General features: G+C 38.4%; 1 protein-coding gene across 3 annotated transcripts in view; it reads right to left on the minus strand.

Annotated features, from left to right (window-relative positions):
• Positions 1-14,050: 14,050 nt before the first annotated feature.
• Positions 14,051-19,673, minus strand: part of SNCA (synuclein alpha) — a 59,210-nt gene continuing 53,587 nt past the window's right edge. For all 3 annotated transcript variants that reach the window (XM_015861335.3, XM_032444423.2, XM_085545021.1), the window contains exons 5-6: positions 16,124-16,213; positions 14,051-14,677 (exon numbers count right to left, since the gene is read on the minus strand). In XM_015861335.3, coding sequence (XP_015716821.1) covers positions 14,645-14,677; positions 16,124-16,213 — 123 coding nt within the window. In that variant the 3' untranslated portion in view covers positions 14,051-14,644. The remainder of the gene's footprint in view (positions 14,678-16,123; positions 16,214-19,673) is intronic.

The following is a 19,673-nucleotide window of genomic DNA, read 5'->3' on the forward strand; positions in this document are numbered from 1 at the left end:
AAGAAAATAATAAATGAAAGCAACTGATTCTGCAGCTCTGGATACCTTCAAGATTGTGTACCCTGCAGGAGCATATATTAATGTAGCAGAGCTTAAACAGTAGCTAAAAATAGCATCATAGCCTGAGCCAGGGTAGTACAAAAAGGAATCTTACTGTGGTCCAGGCACTGAGAGGAGTGACAGTCTCTAGGAACAGGAGCCATAGTCTCGTCTGCTGGTAATAGATTAGGGCACAGCTCCACTTTTCTCTCCTCTGACATGGACCCTGCCCACATTACCCTGCCAGCAGCACTCACTGAGAAAGAGCTTTGGAAATGAGTTGTGGTCCCATATTCTCTCTGCCTCTCAGATCTTACTCTCCCTGGTACATAAAATGAAGGAAAAATGGTTGAATGCTCACTCTGCTAATTCTGTTTCCTCCTAGGGGCATCTCTCCTGCTCCTGTGGCTCAGGTCCAAGAGATACCCAGAGCTGCCATTCAAATTCAGGAGCCTGAACACTGTTACGCCTCCAGTGCTTCATGAGCACAGAACAAATGGTAGCATCTCTTACCCCTGAAAATTAAAGATCATCAATAAAATAGTTGACAGCTTACTCACAAGTGGAAACAAGCATTCTCACCATTCCCACTTTTCTGCAGTATTCACATGGATCTGCTTTGATGACAATTAAAGCAGCACACCAGCTAAAAAATTAAATGTGTCAGAAGCCAAAGGGTAATACTTTCTTAGGAAAAGGAGTGGGTACAGCAGTATAAACTCAGCTGTGTTTTTCAACAGGAGCCATGAGAAACTGTGTGAACACAAAGGTACCCCAGACAAAGCCCCATGATTTAAGTCAGTTGAGACTGAGTGATTAGTAGCATTAATGATCCTGACTTTTAGGAAAATCTGGCATCTTGTATAACAGATACAAGAGCCAACTGGACAAGCATCAATACTCTGAGAGCAACAGCAGCATGTGCTACAGATGAAAATGATTAATGCTGAGAGGTTCACAAATGAAATGTTAACCCACACTGCACTGTTTCAGATTTTGTCCCTTCCAGTCCTTTGTTTGATTCCCTCTTGGCAAGATTTCCCTGAATTGTTCTCCAGGTTGATATCCACAGACTAGATCTGATCTGAATAAAAGGTATCTTAACAGAAGGCAAAGCAATGGGAGCCTCAGAAGTCAGCTTTCAGCCATGTCATCTCCAGTCCTGGCAGTAAGTCAGAGCACATATCCAATTAGGACCACTAAGGGACCATTGACCAGCAGAGACTTGGCATCTGTATGAAACCCTCCCCTACCCCACTCTCATTCATCCTCCCAACATTCCACATTCTCAGAGTCCTACAGTAACAGAAATATGTTGATGGTCCAAAGCACAAACGAAGGGGTTAGACATAAATGCATTTTACTTTTTCAGGAAGTCTTCCTGAAGAGTGGAAGACAGCAACAGACTCTTTCCTCTTCCACAGAGGGACAGAGCTGTGAAGATTTACCTACAACACTGTAAAAGATTGGGTATGCTGCCTTCTCTGAAAGGCATAGTAGAGTTCTGCTTATGTAAATAAAAAGAAAAACACCAAAAGCACAAGCAAATGATGTTACCTCCCAATCAGGGGAGCTATTAGAAAGAACTACATGCAGGAAATTTGCATCTATAACTGGACAGCACTAGGGACATTAGAATTTTGAATAATCATTAGGCTGAAGCATTTATGCACTGCCACCCTATGATTAATAACATTATCAGCAAGGTTGACAATATTATTAATTGTGGGGATGAGCACCAGCTGATCAGATGCTGCTGTGGAAGCTGTTCTGTGCTGCTTGGAAACAGGGCATCCAGGGACCACTTCTCTGATGCAATACAGTGAAGTCACAGGCCACAAGATGGGAGAAACATTCTTGTTCACCCTATTCAGACCTGAGTCAACTACAGACTGGCTTAAAGGTATAAAGCCTAAGGTTTAACATCCTTTTCAACCCCCACTGTCTTGCTCACAAATAGAGTTATGGTTGTGTTATCTGGCTGCTTTCCAGGCTAAGTTGCACAGTGCAATTGCAAGAACACAGCTCTCATGGCCCAGAAGAGCTGGGGCTGTAATGCATTTCAAAACAAATGTAATCTAGTGGAAAACAACAGCCCACAGTAAAAAAGGGTGGGCCAGGAAGCCTTCAAACAACAGCTATCACAATGCTGCATAGGCAGGCAGCTCAACTGCACCCATATTAAAGGCACCTTGTTTTGTACCCACATGGGTGTTCTGAAGCCACACATATCCCCACTTTGTCAGCATACCATAACTGAGAACATAATGAAGGAAACAACTAAAACTAGTTACAGAAATAAACAGGTTGTTTGGTAAAAAAGCAAAACACATTGCTGCTTTACTATTTGCATTGATCTTTATCTTGACTGCTAACACAGCCAGAAGTATTACTATAAAAGGGATGGAAAGAAAATTGGACTGGGAAAACAAAAGGTGGGTGTAATGTGATGGAAAACACAGCAACAACAGCAGAGCAGCAAAGCGCTAGGTTTCAGCACGTTACTCAAATGCAAGAGCCACACACACAGAAACAAAGAAAAGAAATTGCTTACCTTTAGAAGACCTCTAGTAGGTTGGGATCTCCAGCAAAAAAATCTTGCATCCACTGCCAGCCCTTAAATGAGGTTTGGGAAGGATCCTGGCTCCACCCTTTCTGGTCACTCGGGTACACTGCATGCACCTGAGCTCCCCTGGGTTGTTCCTGCCTTCCCACCAGGTGCTCAGTCACTGGTTCAGGCTGTAATTTAGCATTCTGGCTACAGTGGGTAAATATACATATTAATTTAAAATCTTTTAAGAACACAAACATGCTGTCTTAGGAGAAACCATGTCCTTCCATTTCTGGTTTGAAAATAAAAGCTGTAAGCTACATAAAAATAAATAATGTAAGTAATTAAGAAGTGCTGCCCTTCACTGAAAATTTATATACCATCAAGGCAGAGATGGATCTGTGAGTGCAAGGTGTCCTATGGATATCTTTTGTCAGTGTGTTACCACCTGGTATTATCAAATCAGGTCATGCAGAACTGTGCCTGTGCTTCATTGTTACCTAGGGGAAAGTGGCAGCTTTCACCATGAGAAAAGCCTTTCAAAACTATGGCTTACCAAGGCACTGACTGACCAAAAGCCAGTAGAAGTTGGCTTTATTTTTGTGCCTGTGAGACAATCTAGGTTAACCAGATTGGCCACGGTCTTTAATCATCATGAGTATTATCAGGAGAATATCTTAAAGGACTTGCTTTGAGATACATGTTATTTATCAGGCAGTCTAAGGTATCAACCCATCTTTCTTGAGAGATCACAGTGATTTCTTTTTTGTGTGTTTAACACATACCCCACCATAACAGCTGAGTGCTTTCAGACCTCAGTTACAGCCTAGAAAGTAAACGAAAAGTTACAATAAGGTTAGAAGAAAATACAGTTTTGGACAAGACAGTGGTATAGAGCTTGCAAAAGGATTCTGGACAACTGAAACAGAAAGCTGTGCATGAGAGATTATCCTGCAACGATATTTTCAATGATTTCTTTTTGAGAAAATCTCCTTGTTTAAAGGCATAGAAGAAAACATGATTCATTTTCACAGTATGTTTTGTCTCGTGTGTGGTTTAGGACGTCCTTGAATCCTTACTCCCTCTCCTTTCTCTTTTTCCCTCCTATGAGAGGCAGGAGTTGAATTAGTACCTCTGCCCAGCTCTTTGTTGCTCCTCATTCTTGGGACAGGTTTCTTGGTGACTCCCTTCAGCCCTATGGCTTGTGGCACAATATCTCCTCCTAGCATGTCCCAACACACTGTCTGTTCCTCATGTTCCGTGCAACATCTAAAAATGAGAGAGGATTGAGTATCTGCTGCTGCAGATACGCAGATATTGAATTCTAAACGACAGTCCTGCACACTGAACAAAGCAGGAAGAAGCTACTGTTATTCTTGCTTCACTGATGGCATTGGCAAACAGTGGCAGAAGAGATATTTTAAGCCCTGTGCTCCAAAATACAAGCAGTTGCCCTTTCTTTCATTGATTTCCTTAGGGGTTCTTTTCTCAAGGTACTGACAGAGTAGGATAAAAATGATCCCGCTGTAAGGCAGGAGAATGCAGAGGCTTTATGGGGACAATCTTTGTGAATGAAATGGAGGTCAGGCAGAAGATAAGACACACATTCAATTAAGTATGAATGGCTGACTATGCATTAATACAAAGGAGCCAAAACAATACCAAGTATTTCATTTTTTTCTTTTTTTCTTTTTTCTTTTTTTTTTCTTTTTTTCTTTCTTTTTTTTTTTTTTCCCTCAAAGCCTTGTTTGGCTTTGAAATCTTTTTATACAGTTTCATATATAGTCTGATACCTTTTGTTAATAAGATTTCTAAATAATTTTTGTTTCTTTATTATTTTTCACTCCCGTGAGAACAGTTAGCCATTACCACCTCAGCAGTTCCCAAGATTTTAAAAGGCTTTTCAATAGATTCAACCTTTTGATTAATTGCAGTCTCTCATCACTTGAGTTCAAAGGGTATTTGCACATAGTCTTAGATTGCCTGCCCCTGTGAATTGTAGAGGTAGCAGAATTAAGCACTTTGCAGATAAACTTAATAAATAGAAAGGTGCTGAGTAGGTTTAGGAAATGATGGAGTTAGTTTAGGAAGGAAATGAGCTGATGGGAAGAACAATATTTTTGCTTCCTTTTTCCTACAAGGCAGTTCATCTCCAGAGAAGAAGCTTACTTTCATCTTCTGACAGAAACTTGCTTTGGCAGTTCTTGGGGGTTGCCTCACAGAGCATCCTTCAGATGCACTTGCACCACAAAGAGCTTTACTGATTTCTGCTTGTATTGCTCTTGCAGCTACTGGAAATTTCCTAATGTGTACAATGTGCTGTCCTTCAGCAGAAGTGATTAATGTTTTATATGGGAAACATTCTGGTAGTTTTGAAGGCTTTTTTGTTTTTGTGCTAACGGGTCTTGTGTTGGCTTTCCCTCAGAACTATAGCTGGCTTCTGCAAAGATGGATTAGAGGCAGTAAGACAGCCAGTGCAGGAGTCTCTGTCTCCATGACCTTGTGTTTGTCGATTGTACAGCAGCTCAGGACTCCCAGCCCTCCATTGAGCTGCCTCAGCCCAGTGGCTGGGATTGAAGCCCACAGCTGACACCATGTGCAGTGACGCTGAAATCTCAGAAAGTCTAAATTTTTTGTCTGAGCAAGTAAGTGAAGCTTATTTTTTAGTTATCTTTGGAGTTAAAACTTTGGTACAACCACATTAATGTGCTTGAGAAGAACCAGACCAGGCTAGAAATATAATACAGTAACCAGGAACTTGTGCAAGGGCTATAAAAAACTGAACTGAAGCAACAGAAACCTTCTTCCATCATGTTTTCTGGACTTGATTCCAGCAAAGAGGTATGTGGGAACTGGATAACAGTGAGGAATTAGCACTGACGAGCCAAAAGCCAAAGCTGTGTTATTTTACTGACTAAGAACAAAATTTACACTTGAGAAATCAAGTACTCTATCAGCAAATATTCTCTTGTTCTAGAGTTAAAAGCCAAATTTGTATTGCAACACTCCAGCCCTTCCTCTCTCTCCATCTAAAAGTAAACTCATTAGCCAAAATTTGGAATGGTGATAAAAACATATAAAGGGGTGAGAGAGCAATGGTACTCCCTTAGGCATAGTCTATCTTCAGTTTTCCCCAGATGCTAAGGAAAAAACAATTAATTTTATGGAGGCAATAAGAAAAGAAAGATAATTAAAAACAAACCCCAAATCCTTTGCCATCAGGATGCCACTGTAGTAGTTTGCTTACAGGAAAATAAAGGAACTGTTTTCCATGTAAGGGGAAAGAAAGTTGTATTCCTCTCAGGACCAAAAATTAGTGGTAAGTGTTCTCTGCTTTAGTGATTCTATGCACCAAAGAGATTCCATCCAAGCTACTACAAGGCTAGAAACATTCTAGTAATACCAGTCTCCATGCACTGAGCAAATATTGTGTTGGCAAAGCCCTGCATTCAGGAGTTTTTTCCCACAATATTGAGAAGTATAAGGACATTCAAATATTTTAGGTCTGTGGAGAAGGATTATTACAGTTCTGCAAAAATGATTTTATTAAGTTGGTTCCTTCCTTTTGCTTTTGCAGCATGAGCACTGTGACTGTGCTGTGTATGGAAATCTGACAGTGCTGAAATAGCAGGAGGCTTCCTGGGAAGTGGTTGAGCCTCAAAGGGCAATTTCAGAAAATGTGTGTGCTGTAACCAAGCATGCCAGGATGTTTTTAAAGACCGTTTGCTTTTATTTTATAATCTCTTATTATTAACAATGTGCCTAAGATTTAAATACTGTACACAAAGTCTCTGTTGAGAAGTGAAGTCTTTGTAGATGAAACAGTTTAAACCAACAGTTTCCCTTCCTGCAAATTTCATTAAGCCACCAGCTGTGTTTGGCAGAGTGAGTGTTGCCTTAAATAGCTCCTCCTGAGAAAGTTAAGGTGAAGTTGGTAACAAGACAGATCTTCCTGGATTGAGTTTTTTTAAAAAAACAATGGTTTATGAACAGCTCCATTGAAGTGGGCATTTCAGCTTTGTTCCTGTGTTGCCTTCAACTTTATGCCAGGGCCATCCTATGCTACTGCTTCCCTACCTTCTTTTCTTCTTGGAGCACCTCTCCTTCCTTTCAGCCATTGATTCTCCTTGGTCAAGCATCTGCCCTCCCTGTTGTGCCCAAATAGCTCTTAAAGCCTCTGCTATGCTGACCCTCGGCTTCTTTGATTGTGCTCATTTCTGTAGCTACTTGTGTCTCTGAAGTGAAATGCCCCAAGCCTTGTGCAGAGAACAAATACATAGCACCCATCCTCTGAGAAATAAGATCTGATACATTTCTGATGCACAACTGAGAAGTACTTCATGCTATTTATGATTTTTAAATAAAGTCTTCAAGATGTTAACCTAAACATTTGTATTTTTTGGATGATAACTAGAATAAGCTGGCTGATTTTTTTTTTTTATTTTTATTATTTTTATTTTTATTTTATTTTCAAATTGTTCACATTTTATTTGTTTCCCAACCAAATTGTTGGCAAAGGAGATTAAAATAAAAAGGACAATAAAATCTCACTTTTCCAGTCACCACAAAAACATTGATTGTCTCTCTTTAAACTCTTCAAGAAGTACTTCCAATGAATTTAGCAGTGCCATTTGGTTAAGGTAGATACTCAAAGAAACTGAAAAAGTGACCCAGAATACAAAGAAGCTGTTTTCCACCACTCAGCCACCCACAAACTCTGACCTGCAGCCCCACTCACTTGAGGTCAACTTCAAGTTCCAAACAGTCCTTAGTGTAAAATACAGCTTAAGTCCAAATAGAAGACTGACTCATACAGTACCAAACCATGGTCTTCAATTACAAAGAAAGTATCAGCAAGTTTCAATGGCTCCCTCATTAGGATAACTGCTTGCCAACAGGAGAGAAGAAATGCTTGACCTATTTATTGTATGTAGGAACAAAGGTACACCTCAAAGTGCTGCCTTAACCTAAGTTTTTCATATCTTAGCACTGAACAAATACCCTAAAGCCCAAAGAAGCTGATCATGACATAGAAAACCTAGACTTGTATAAATGTTTTTTCATAGATGAGGTAGTTATCAGCTTCCATTCTATTTTGCAGTCCCAAAATACCCGCTGTTAACATTCATCTTCTTGTAAGAATATCAAAGCACTGCAAGACAGAAGAAAAATTCTTCTATGCCATCATATATTTAATAATTTCCAGACTTAGGATCTTTATTATAAAGCTTTTGTAGATAAGAAGAGACAGAAAATTCCAAATGGGTGAGTCTATGTCTGTGCAGTCTTTCAGAAGAGCACATCTGGAGCAGAGAGGGAGACAGAACTTGTGAAAAGAAAAACCTCTGATAGATCGATTGCATGTCAGAATCTGTCAGCAGTGTGACTCATTTGTACTGTAATAAATTACTCCTTTTCTAGGCTTGAATTTTCCCACTTCATGTTTCACTACAGCACCACATGAAGTAAGCCAGCGCTGATCACCCTGCTGCAGGAATACCGTGTGTGGTTAATCATTAGCAATACAGTTTTAGAAATGGCTGGAGAAGGGTGGTGCAATGCACAAATAAATAAATATTAAACAAATTAATAGAAACAAGCAGCAGGTGGGTTAAAATTTATTGTCGTGGCATAATTGCACTATGCTATTTTGCACTATGTCATCAGTGTTTCCTTTAAAATGCCACTGAAGAGCTAAGCAGTCCAATGTGAGTGTGACATGGAAGAGACCTGATGAAACTCAGGAGCTGATGCAAGAAATATGATTCACTAATATGAAATAAAGGCTTTTGATATACTTAGTGCAGAGTTATATAATTGTTTTTAGAGTTGCTTAAATAGAGAGTGCCTCTTTTGTTCCATTCTGACTGACATTGTTTTCCATCTGAGTTACAGACAACATGTGACAAAAGTATCACGCCTTCTAATCAACATTAATTTAAAAAGTCAAGTACAGGCTCTTTGGTGTGACTGCACAGAAGTACTGAGCAAGCTTCTAAGAGTGTGACCTCCTCTCAAGTATAACAAAAACCAAGAAAATCATGCTGGTCATTTTCCTTTCACTGTCTGTGTCAGTGATAAAATAAGAGTTTTTTTTAAGTACCCATATAAATATGCTACTTAATTACATGTGAAGTGTTTCAGGTGGCAGCACAATTATCCTGACTTCACCAGAAGGTGCTTAGACAAATGGTTATATCTGTCTGTAACTCTGTGTTTCTGTGTCCAGCAGCAAATGACCTAAAGTCTTGACCTGGAAATTCCCCTGACTCTTTAAACTCTACATCAGTGGGTGAGACACTTCATGTTGGGTACGCACATGTAGCACATAAAGAGAAAATGTGGGGCAGGAAGAGCAGCAACAAAAGAGGGTTAAGCAGGCACTACACTTCAGTTGCAGTGCTTCACCTCCACTGAGAGTCTGGCTTTCTGGGAATTAATCTTACACAATTTTACTGCTAGATAATAGGGGAAAATAAATGGTATATGATTATTTGGTGAATCATTCATTCAAAAAGATCTTGTACCTAATCAGATTCTCCGCTCTTCAGCTCTTCATCTGCTGACCTGAGTGGTAAATAACATTTAATAAGTAGGCATGTTGGAGCTGTGAATCAGATGATTTTAAGTTTTTACTAAGAAGAACCTATTCAAAAACTGTACGCTGAGAGTAGGTAAATTTTAAGGTATATTCATGCATGCTGTTGAAAGATGTTACTGGTGTTTAAGACACCCTTCCTAACAGAATTAGACCCAGAATTTGGGGAGATCTTTGTCTAAAATAACAGCAAAGATAAATATAAAGAGCCAGTATTTGTTCTGACAAGGAGGATGGGCATAAATGCTTCTGTACAGATAGTAAAGCAGGCAGTTGTAAATCAGATTCTTACTGCAGAGGAGAAAACTGGCAAGATATTAGAAGAGTATGTGGTGCTAGAAGTAATATGAACAATTTCACACATTTCCACTCATTTAAATCCCTCATGGTACTGAGTGAATTTTGCCAAAATCTCACTGAGCAGAGAAAAACCTAAGTTGATAAATATTTTTGGAAATCTTTGTCTCTATTTCCTTTCTGTTTTGAAACCCATCTTTTATAAATCTAAACTGTATCAGAAAATGCTTTTTTACTCAGCTCTTACATCTCAAACGGCTGGTATATATTTTATTCAGGACCAGTGGTGCACCTCTAGTTTTTAGCAATTTACTCACTGAAGCTTAGAATGGGGACCCTGACCTTGCTGCAACATCCTAACACAATGAGTACTGTCTTGTCCTGCTACTTGATGCTTGATTGCTAGACACACTCTCCAGTTTACCTGCTCTGTCACCAGCTTACACAATATAGACAAACATGTGCCACAAATAGAGATAACACAATTACAAGAACAACTCCATCCCCAGCAGGTCAGTCTACAATCTCTTTTTTTTTTGCAATTGATTCTAAAACAACATCCACCTCACTCTCATGCATAGGTAATTTGAGGCAAATAGTGGACTTCTGACATTTAAAACTAGCAATTCATGGCTTTTCCCTGCAATGTTGTTTATTTGCATGACACTGGGGATGTGCCAGATGTTCTGAAAAGTCACAAATACACATCTCCCTTCAGCTTTGTAAATAGCAGTAAATCCATTTAAACTCTTTGTGAAATATCTTTCTTGAACCTGGTACTGGGCTCCTGGCCCTACCTAGGGCCTGTAGGTATTCTTTTAGTGGAGACAATAAATAATATAACCTGAAATACCTGGGATTTCATGGATGTGTAACTACTATGATACTGAGATCTGAAATAAGCTGCAGGCCTGCTGAGAATTTACAGTCTCATCAGAAAGCAGAAAAATAACACCAATAAGCTGGCCAATAAACTGTACATGATAGTCACAAACATTGTTTTTCTTATAAATAATGTGATTAAAAATGGCAGTGAAAGGACACCACTAGGTGAACATGGGTGAATGTAGATGGGAAAGTGGTAAGTTTCTCAGCTTCAGTAATCTTTTCTCAAGCAATAGATAAAGACTTGCATACCCATAAAGACTGTTGCAAAGCTCCCTTGGGAAGATGGTAGTCCTGTTTTCAATATAACTGACTACCTGAGGCATCTGTGCCTGAAAGCATTGTCAAACCCCACGCTATTCTTTATCATTAGCTTCTGGACCAAGAAGTCCAGGGGAGGGAGGCAGGACAGCAGCCAGAAGCTCTCATGCCTCTTTAATTTCTCTGCCTTCCCTATGCAGCCAGAGGACCTCTATAAGTCAATACTTGCCATGTCTTTAGACAACAGTCATGGGAGCATCCTGAGGAGGATATGAGCTGTGGTTTTTCTGCTCTATGTAGAGAGAAGGTCAAAGAGTAAACCTCAGCTCTCCAGGCACACTAGACACAATGACTGGGATAAGATTTTCTACTAAAATTGACATCTGGCTACAGGGATAAGGTACTACCGTGCCCTTTGAAAATTAAGCAGATGAATGTAAGGAAAGAAAAAAGTGGGACTGGTGAATAGAGAGAAAAATAACAGAAGCTGAGAAAGAAAGATGTATGTTTCCCTGCAGTTTCTATGAGAATGTTGCTCGTAACAACATTCTTCTTGTTAAATTCCTTAAGTTAACCAACAGAAACAAATAGGCTCTGTGGCTTCTTGCAAGCAGGTCTCCTATGTAGCAGCTCAGATAAACACGGTTGTAAATTTCACCTGTTCACCTGATCAAATATTAACAGAAAATGCCAAAAATCCTCTTTTAAGCCTCCACTGGAGGTAGCATTTTCAAAGCTTTTCTTCCAATGTGGAAGAAATCTCATCTGACCTAGTTTCCTACCCTGTTTGTTACCTCTTGGCTGTCTCATCTGAGGTCCACCTGCTGTCTCTCCATCTGCCAGCCTTTTTTAGATCATATGAACCTTCTGAGTTACACATTAAATGTCAGGCAGGCTTGAGAAAAGTTGTTTATGTCTACTTTTAAGCAGATTGTATTTTCCATTAAAAATGCAGCATGAAGACACTAAAAACAAAGATCTCATTTGTTTTTGGTTAGCGTAACTCAAAAACAAGTCTGCTTAAAAGAAAACTGACGCTATTTGTTCAGAGCTGTGTATGTTCATACAGAATATAAATCAATGGAAATACTCCCTTTGTTTTCAGAGCATTAGGGATCAGGACATTGGATATCAGTTCCACTGTGTACCATCAATCTGACTAAAAGGTGCAGTACAATCACTACTCCTGGAAACCCCCAAAAGTAAAGGTTTAAAGGGTTATGTCCCTAAATAGCATAGAAAGAATGATGGGAAATTCATCAGATGAGTATGCACTGTTACACAGTGCTAAACTTGTGCTGGATCTATGGATGTTGTAAGGCATCCACGTTAAATCCACAGGAAGCTTTGAAGTACTTTGCATCGAGTCTTATTAGTAACTAAGAATTTAAGATCTTTAACTTTTTATGTGTAGGCAAATCTCCTGTTTTGCTCTTGGATGAATTTCAGCCTTCAGATGCACAGCCCTGCATGTTCAAGTCTCCCAGTCCTTGGAGTGAGTAGTCCCTCCTCTGATCCTCAGGGAGCTGATGGACCCTCTAGCCTTGTCTGACGATTCCCTACAAGAATCACAAAGTCTAAAGTGCCCAAGATATGAAACCAAGGATGAGGTTCTTGAGGAGATGCAGACATTATACTTCTTGAGTTTAAGACACTATTAATTATCTTAACTTTTCTACAGCTATCTTGAGGAAATAATGAGAAGTCACAGTGGGGGGAGGAATTTCTTGCCGTATTCCTCATGCAAATATAATAACTTGAATGTCATTATACCAAAAGCACACAGCACAAGTATTAACACTATGATTTACAGTAATAAAAACATTATTACAAGTGTTTAATTAGTAGCCATTATAAGACCAATTAAGGCTGTCAAAACAGAAAGGAAACAAATTGTACTTTTTCCCCTGGAGAACTGGGATATAGTGGGACTCATTATTAACTCACAGTTTGAGGACAGAAGACTGCTTTCAGTTAGAAATAAAATCTAAGCTCCTAGCAAAAAGTGAGCTGAGAGGTACGTTGCTCTCTGATAGACATCACTTAAGCAAATATTATCACAATACAGTAAAAGCATTTTTTAATACCCAAAGCCCTTAAAAAAATAAAAAATTGAATACAGAAATAGTTGTTTAGCTCAGCTTTAAGATCATACATAATTCTGACATTTGCAATCCACACGTCACCATTCATTTCACTGCAGGAAATAAGACAAAAAGGCATTTATTCTACCTGGAAAGGATGGTTGGACAGCCCTTAAGGAATCTAATTAAAACACAGCTTGTTACCAGAGCAGTGTATCACACTGTGTTACCATAGTAACCAGGATCCCACGGACCATCAGGGTCATCTGAGGGCATGTTGGCAAGAGGCATGAGAACTACAGCAAATGCCTATGATACATTTTGAAGGAACAACCTGAAGACTCTGCATAGCTTGCTGATGTTAGCCTATGAAAGACAACGATCTCTACATACTCAGATAATTGTCGTGTCTCAGGATTCAGTTTATTCTTATTATTCCTTTTTAGGACATACTATTTTTCAGATCTTATTTGAGAACCCTATGACTTATTTGCAACATCTGAGCACCAAAGCAGTTTGACTCCCTAAAATAGGAACAATACAGCAGTTGAGTCCTGAGGAAGAAGAACGTCAGAACTATATTTTATATCTAGATGGCTGCATCCAGTGTCTGCTGCAGTACACCAGGCATCTGAACAATCATCAGGATGGCAGCTTTGATACTGCTTTTGGTGCCCCAGACTCACTAGGGAAAAAACCAACCACAATACTACATCATTGAGCTTTTCTTCTTAATTCCTTCCCATAGAATAGAAAGATCCTTTAACAATATTAATAATTACAGAAGTGTGATCCTACATTGTATGCCATCCTGATATTAATTTGCTATGGAAGCAACCAACAGACATTAAGATAGACAGGTAAATATGTCCAGGTCAAGGGATTCTTTTGACACATTGTTTGTGAAGAAGACCTCAAACTGACAATGGTTTGTTGCTGACGGCCATGGAGAAGTTCTGCAGAAGAGCAGGGGGATTTAGTCTTCATTATGTACTTTACCTATTGGTGAAAATATCCACAGATTGTTTGTGATGATCAAGGAGATGATAACAGTTTTTAAACAAGACTTTGATTGCAATTCTTTTTAAAAATAATTTTCCCCAGAAATACAGACATGGGACTTGAGGACAACAATGGAAATGGATAGGCCAGTTATCAAAGCACTGTAAGGCTGGTCCTGATACTCAGATTCTTCACTCTGCTTGTTGTACAGAACAGGCTTGTTTGCTTCTTTTGTTCTCCCCATTCCTTTTCAGGGAGCCACACAACCTGAATTCCTCAATGCATGCTCTTGGAGAGAAAATAAGCCGTCATAAATAACTACTACCCTTGAAATTCATTTTTAACAGGTTACATTTTATTTGCTTCAGTTGAACACCATTATTTACAGACACAAGTTAATAAAACACATCACAAAACAATAAAATTTCAACAGTTAATATTTATAGGTGCATAGTTCATGCTCAGTTACTTTTTTATATATATAATACATACACATTTACATAAAGCTTTCACAATAAGTCTTTTCTGCACAGAAATAATAGTCATAGGAAACAAATAAAAATTGTATCATAAACAATATCAAAGTACTGACAGCCTATCAACAAAACATGTACAGAGTTAGAAAGAAGCAGTAGACACTTAGGTGTTTTTATTTAGTGTTTTGTTTTTAACTTTTAAAAGTGAAGCCACAATATCCACAGCACAACAATGACCCTGCCAACCAGCTTTCATTTCAGCAGGAGGGAAATGCTGAAACAAGGTGGATGCAGTCACAGATACTCCAATCATTGCTGATGGAAGACTTCAAAATACACTGTAAAAACTGTAAAAAAATTTTACGACTGGGCACATTGGAACTCAGCACTTGTACAGAATGGGACGTCTTTGTTAGTAGATTTCAGGAGATATAAAGGAAGAAAAGATTTCTCATGCTTCAGGTTCATAATCTTGATACTCTTCCTATGAAGGAGAGCAGAAATCAGTGCTACTATTTCAAATAAATACATCGTAACATATATATTTTAACTTCTACTGATTGTGCTAATTACAGTATGTGCAGTGAAAAAATATTGTGGATTTTTATGTGATGAAAAACTTGTCTTGTGTTTACTGTTTTGTTACATTTTCCAGATACTCTATTTGACAAAGTGTGGTGTTAACAGGAGAATAAGATTTGGCAGTGGTTAACATACCACTCAGTTATCACAAAGACTTCAGCAACAAATTTGTGACTGATTCTGAGCAAGCATAATGAAGAAAGGGAAAATAAATAAAAAATCACCTGTGTGTGAAGTCTACCTACACTACTCTTTAGCCTTTTTAAAATGATGATTTTTTTTTTGTAAACCCATTCATGTGGGTGAAAGCAAGCTGCTACATTTCAGCTGGCATCCAGCAAAACAATTGGACATGTTCTTCAGTGATGAAGATCACAGACACTTGAAAACACGTAACTAGGCTCCTCAGTCTGCTTATGGTGAGTTAAATAAGCCTCTTTTTGAAGGATCAGGAGTGCAAGATGTTTTACAAAAGCTCATTGCAAAACACTTCAGGCCTTATGTGGTTTACTGAAACACTAGATGCAGCTAAATCTCTGTGCTGAACTGTTAACATACCTTTTTCAGGCTCATTATCTATGTGACTTCAGGACTTGGTTCAGCTCACTCGGAACTACAAAATGATCTCTTCTGGTCCCCATTGACATAGTGAGAATTTTGTGAGACAGCTCATGTCAGCTCACTTAGAACTAGAGAACCTTTGAACAGCACACCAGGTGCTGCAAATACTCTGGAAACCTGAACAGAAATCAGAGATCAGGTATCCATTTAACTCTTCACTGGATCTAGTTCTAGATGTCTAACACCTCTGGTTTTCAGCCTGACTATCTGCACTACTGCAAAACTGCCACTCCAAATGCTGATGAATCATAGTATCATGTATTGTTGTAAAGCTTCAGAGAGCATAATCAGGATTAGCTCAAAACCCTCAATAATTTACTCCTATAATTTTAGTTATTACACTCACAGCAACTTACAGCACAATGCAAAAAATACACATTAAATGTACAACCTATTAAAAGAATCTATGGAGAAGTAGAAGTTTCTCCCCATAATCTGTATCAAATAGAAGAAGTTACTGATGATTACTCAGAAAGTGAAACATGCATGTTTTGAAACAAAGATAATATTTTCTCATTAAACTTCAAGAAATTAATTTTTTTCCACCTTTTTCTTTTTTTTCCCCCAGCACTGTACCTCAGAGAGATTTTGGCCAGAGACTTATTTCTCCTTTGACCCTGCAGTTCATGGTACCAGCCTATGCCACACTAATGCAACTCTAGCATTCAGTACCCTATCTTTGCCTTTCTCCTGTGGGCACAAACAGCAAATACCACAACAGATTTACCTCTGGAGGCATTTCATAAGCCTCATTCTCAGGATCCGCAGGAATATCAGTATTATTCACCATTCCTTCCTGCAGGAAACCTTCTTCATTCTACATTTAAAACACGGAGAGAAAAAAAAGTAATAAAGTGTGAGATCAACTTCTTGCCTTCTCATTTATTCCAAAGCATTTCTTTCCTCCCCACACAGTGGATACTGACTATAAAAGCATGCAGAAGTAAGAGGAGGCCAAAAGGGATAGGATAGTATCAAGACACAGAAATGAAATGGTAATTCTATTATGCATTTTGGTTTTGACAGATAATTCACCCTCCTAATCCTTTATTTCATTTTATAGTTTTTACTCTTCTCGTATTACATTTCAAAGTGGCCAAAGGAGGAAGAACTACTATAAGTTATTGCATGTTGTTGTCTTTTTTCCTACAGTTTTAGAACCTAAAGATATTGGGAAGCATTTTTCCCTTAATGATTCATATTTTTATATCCTTCATTATGTCGAGTAGCACCTTACTCTATGCAGTATACTTATGACACATGACACAACTTCTTACATTCTTCCTTAGAGATCTGTTAATGACAGTTAAAGAAGCATTTCTATCCACCTCTCCCACCTCTCCACCTTCCCTGTAGGGGTTATTAATGCAGAAGGTCACATAGAAGAAGTAACAGTTTTACCAGAACAAAGACTGCTAGAGTTCATCCTAAACTGTAAGAAAATTGATATGAAAACCAGAAGATGATCTCAGTGGAACTATTCTGACTGAACTAATTTATTGCAGTTACCAATCTAGACACAAATGTACTAGAAAAACCCTAACAAACTCAGGAAGGGATTCACTAAAAAAACAAGCAGTCCTGAGGCTAGTAGTGTGGAAAGAAATACAAAATTAAGTCTGTCACAAACAACACTAATGAGGTAATTCTTCAAAGTTCGTAATTTATAGGATAGTTACGCTAAATTAAATTTAGGATGTAGATAAAAACAAATAAAAGAGCAACTAAACTGGAAACTCACCTCTGCCAGTTTAACAGAAAATACAAAATAATATGCAAAAAAGTGGCATTAAAACATCATTACCTTACCACAGTATTTGTCATGCTCCCTTGATGATTCCCAATGACTACCTTAATTTAACAGGAGAGGAAGGGCGTGGAGTGAGCACTACATACTGAAGAAATAGTATTTTCACTGGGAGAACTGGATTTAAGACTTTTTCTTTCCTTTGACAAACAACTATTTGGAATAAATATGAGGGAAGATTAAATAAAAAGGTGTGTGCATTAATCTTCGCTGTTATGATAAGTAGCTCAGCACTGGAAATCACTTCCCAGGGCTCTTTAAAATGTGTGGTGGTTGGGCAGAAATATTTGGAACAAATTCCTAGTATACACGGTCATACAGCACATTTGAACTTGATTAACTATCTTTATTGCATATTTCTGTAGTTGGACAGATTCATAAAGTGCTACAAGACTTCAAGGATACACTGAGACTGATGAAGTAAATGCAAAATTTCAGACTGAAGCTGAAAATGCTTAGCTCATGACCAAAATTTATCTAACATTATAACTGAATTCAATTAATTTCTTTGCTCTTTTTGATACTTCCTAATTGTTATCCTTTCCTTTGGTCTTCTTTCATTAGCTTCTTCATACAAACATTTTGTACATCATAGTCCCATAGTATTCAGTAGTACTAACAACTCTACAATGTTAAAATTCTGCAAACACAGCAAAAAGAAGATAAGCCTTGCACACCTCAATTTCAGACACTCAGTATCAAATTCCCAAATTCCTTTTCTTTCTCACATTGTCCACACTTCAGATGGAATTTTTAGATGATCACCCTTTCACAATCTCATGCTCTCACACAGCTTTTACCACTGACTTTCAGACTTTGCTCTCTCCTTCAGCTGGTACTCCCTTTCACCATTGCCCCTCAGGGATCAGCAAAAGGGTGTAGGCTATTTACCGCATACCAGGCTCTCTCTGGGGTGTAACCAGTTGACCTCAGTCATGCTCCATTCTTAGTTTGCTACATCTATCCATGCACCAACAGTGACTCTATCTACCAGAAACCTCGTTCTTCCTCAGTTTGGTCATATCTTTGCTTTGGCGCCCTTACCTATATATTCACATCTTTCACCTTCATCTTCTAGGCACATCGTGGGCAGAATTTATTTCTATTATGTAAATTCTCTTCTCATGCTCTTATTTCAGACTGCTATTATAAGAGTGACCAGCATCAGTTAGCAGCTCTACTGACTGGTTTTCCTATCTGAGAAAAGTTACAATTGGATATGACTGTTTTCCTGGCAGAGAAGCATACAGTCTTTTGGTGAAATTCTCATATATATCCCAGCATAAAAAGATCATATTTACAGCAAGTCACCAGTGTAACATGAAAGGTCCAGTATGAAGAGATACCTTGCAGCTTTTTCAAGCATGAAACTATCAGAAAATAACAGGACTACTTACAGTTCTACTCTGGTTTATCAAAATGCTCAGACTCCTGAGATTATTTGATGTGCAATATTTAATTTCTAAAGCATATTTTTAACAGTAATTTATGCCTGGTTACTTCTCTGAAAAGTAGACTCAACTCCTATCAGCTTTGACTGAAATAGCTAAACTATGTGTGTGACATGCAAATAGTTAAACTGCCTCATCTAATGCATCAGATCTAAGGGCCTTCAGCTCCTGTCTGCTCTCATTCTTTTATTCCAAAATACCATTCAATTTCTGCTATCATCAAACAACAGCTTTGGCTAACAACTGGTACATCAAGTGAACGTGTGCCCCAAATTATCCCAGTGGCTGCACAAGGCAGAAAAAAATGTAGTTGAATGTTATCTGTGGCAGGAAAACACACAGCAAGTGAAACTGCTAGCACTGTTAGTAATGACAAGGCAAACAATTTGCCAGCAGAACTTATATATATATCATATAATGCGTGTTTTTAGGAACCTCTGAACCACCTGCCAGGGTTATAGATACACAGTCCCTCAAAGAGACAGAATGTATCATCTTCCCAATTTTCTTTATCCAATTCCAATGGCAAGTTCAAGATGGAGAACTATGTATGGCTTCAGATAGAAGAACCAGCACTAGTAAAATACAGAGTAAAATACAACATCAGTGTTTTTCAAATTCACAAACCATACTAAACCAAGAAAGGAACTCTGCTAGTAAGGACTTGTCACCTTTGTAACCCAAACACTACATCTCGATGTCACTGCAGTTCAGACAAGAATGCTGTCACTAAAGGTCACATCTGCTATATTTAACTATAAAACACAGGTGACCACATCAGTTTTAATGGCTGCTCTCTCTGCTTCTCACCTATTTTCTCTGAAGTTAGGACATCACAGAAGTAAACAACCTCCCCCAGTAACACAGAGCTGCTTACAGTACACGTTATATCATTATTTATTTCCTTTAAAACAAAGAAATGCAATTTTACTTTCTTGTGATCAATACTTTCATGTCTCAATCCAATTATAGAGGAGGAAAGCCACCTTTCAGAGCAACGTTCATCTTATTATGATTTT

This window comes from Coturnix japonica, chromosome 4, assembly GCF_054131305.1.
Source record: "Coturnix japonica strain WE chromosome 4, WE-NBRP24, whole genome shotgun sequence".
In the NCBI taxonomy this organism is placed as follows: Eukaryota; Metazoa; Chordata; class Aves; order Galliformes; family Phasianidae; genus Coturnix; species Coturnix japonica.